The following is a 2,350-nucleotide window of genomic DNA, read 5'->3' on the forward strand; positions in this document are numbered from 1 at the left end:
ATTTCCCTCAGAATTCTGACTTCTTTTTATTAAGTTCACTTTTTCCTCAGAATTTAATTTTTTCCAGAAATTCATTTTATTTTTATTTTAGCTTTTTTCATTGTTTGAATTTTTTCTCATTTGAATTTTCATCAGAATTTCACTTATTTTTCAGAATTCAGATGTTAGAGGTGTGTGTGTGTGTGTGTGTGTGTGCGTGCGTGTGTGTGTGTGTGTGTGTGTGTGTGTGTGTGTGTGTGTGTGTGTGTGTGTGTGTGTGTGTGTGTGTGTGTGTGTGTGTGTGCGTGTGTGCGTGTGTGTGTGTGTGTGTGTGTGTGTGTGTGTGTGTGTGTGTGTGTGTGTGTGTGTGTGTGTGTGTGTGTGTGTGTGTGTGTGTGTGTGTGTGTGTGTGTGTGTGTGTGTGTGTGTGTGTGTGTGTGTGTGTGTGTGTGTGTGTGTGTGTGTGTGTTGTGTGGTGTGTGTGTGTGTGTGTGTGTGTGGTGTGTGTGTGTGTGTGTGTGTGTGTGTGTGTTGTGTGTGTGTGTGTGTGTGTGTGTGGTGTGTGTGTGTGTGTGTGTGTGTGTGTGTGTGTGTGTGTGTGTGTGTGTGTGTGTGTGTGTGACCTTGATCTGCCCTCTGCTGCAGGGCTCACTACACACTGATCTCACGACGTTGCTCTTGTTCATCATCATCAGATCTTCGTCTAGCTTCAGGATTCCTTCGTGCCACGAACCGACGTTTATGTAGTCGAAGTCGCCCGACTCCACCTGCTGGAAGTTCATGATCTCATACCTGGGGGGGAGGAGTTAAAGGGGGAGGAGTTAGAAGGGGAGGGGTTGGAAGGGGGAGGAGTTAGAGGGTTAGAAGGGGAGGGGTTAGAAGGGGGGGCTTAGAAGGGGAGGGGCTAGAAGGGGAGGGGCTAAAGGGAGGGGTCACGCACCTATCAGCGAGTAAACTGAATCACATTTTTTGTCTTATTTTATCCACAAAGATCTGAACAGCTCCTCCTCACCTCCCTGGAGAGTCTCCGTTCTCGTCGAACCAGATGTCCTCCCCGGAGACCCCGGTGAACGAGGTCTTCAGCAGGAAGTCCAGAAGATGGCTGCCGTCCACGGGCTTCATGTTGTCGCAGAGCCCCCCCCCCGCGCACAGCAGCGCCTGCATGTCGTGCAGACCGTGGGCCATGGCGTAGATCGCATTGATCACGAAACCCATCTTACTGTCCTGCACGTAGTTCTCCTCCAGACTCTCGTACCCTGGAAAGAGGGAGAGAAGGTGAGAGGGGTGAGGAGACGTCAAAGTACTGCAGGAGGAGAGATTAGTGAGGGGGGGGGTCTGCAGGGTACAGAGCAGCATGGCACTCAGAGAGACACCTACCAACTGAGAGACCACACACACTGCAAACACACTGAAAGGTGTTCTCATCAGACGCTCAGCAGCTGCAGAGCGGACAGGAAGCTGAGCTCCTCCGACATGTGCAAGAAAATACTACATCAAATAGTGCAGAAAGTCTAAATACATGTAAATAGAATATGAAATTAAATAATGAACATTAAGACAAAATTAAATACTGTTTGATGCGGAGATAACTATTTAGATCAAAGGGACAAAACCAGAACAAAGACACAAAACGAGACAGAAAATAAACCAAAAGCAACTAAACTAAACTAAACGACCTCAAAGGAACACAAAACAAGGACAACACCCAGAGACCTACACATATATACGAAACAAACACACAGACACAAAACAAACAAACAAAGACACACAAGGACATTAGAAAAGTGTGAAGAGTAAACAAAGGACAACGAGAGGCTGTCATCTCTGGAGTGTCGCTCTGAGCCAATCTGTCCATGTGTGTGTGTTTGAGTAAAGATCATCAGGTGAACGTGAGAGAAGAGGAGAGAGTTATCACAGATCATTATTCTACACACACACACACACACACACACACACACACACACACACACACACACACACACACACACACACACACACACACACACCACACACACACACACACACACACACACACACACACACACACACACACACACACACACACACACACACACACACACACACACACACACACACACACAGTTGATGCAGCTGAAGCAGAGGAAGCAGCTTTAGACGTGTAGAGGAAGACACCATGCCATGTCTTGTCTTCATAGTGAGTACACGGTGTGTATGTTTCTAATATATTGAATGTCATGCAATGTTTTTTGCAATGTGAGCATTTATTAATAAATACATTATATCTATTTACATCAATCAATTGATATATTATTGATTTAATTTAATTATTTTTTTCTATCATATTTTCATTTGACCTGGATCCATTTACGTATTTTATATTTATAATGTG

The 2,350-nt window shown here is 45.3% G+C and overlaps 1 protein-coding gene across 1 annotated transcript; it reads right to left on the reverse strand.

Moving 5' to 3' along the window:
• Window positions 1–602: 602 nt before the first annotated feature.
• LOC104962665 (metabotropic glutamate receptor 1-like) lies at window positions 603–1,235 on the reverse strand (the record flags this gene model as incomplete). The annotated part of the gene is made up of 2 exons (XM_010791117.1): window positions 603–771; window positions 992–1,235. Coding segments are annotated over 2 exons (413 nt in total), but the record flags the coding sequence as incomplete, so codon positions are not given.
• Window positions 1,236–2,350: the final 1,115 nt, after the last annotated feature.

This window comes from Notothenia coriiceps, unplaced genomic scaffold (assembly GCF_000735185.1).
Source record: "Notothenia coriiceps isolate Sejong01 unplaced genomic scaffold, NC01 NC01_scaffold00035234, whole genome shotgun sequence".
Taxonomy (NCBI): Eukaryota; Metazoa; Chordata; class Actinopteri; order Perciformes; family Nototheniidae; genus Notothenia; species Notothenia coriiceps.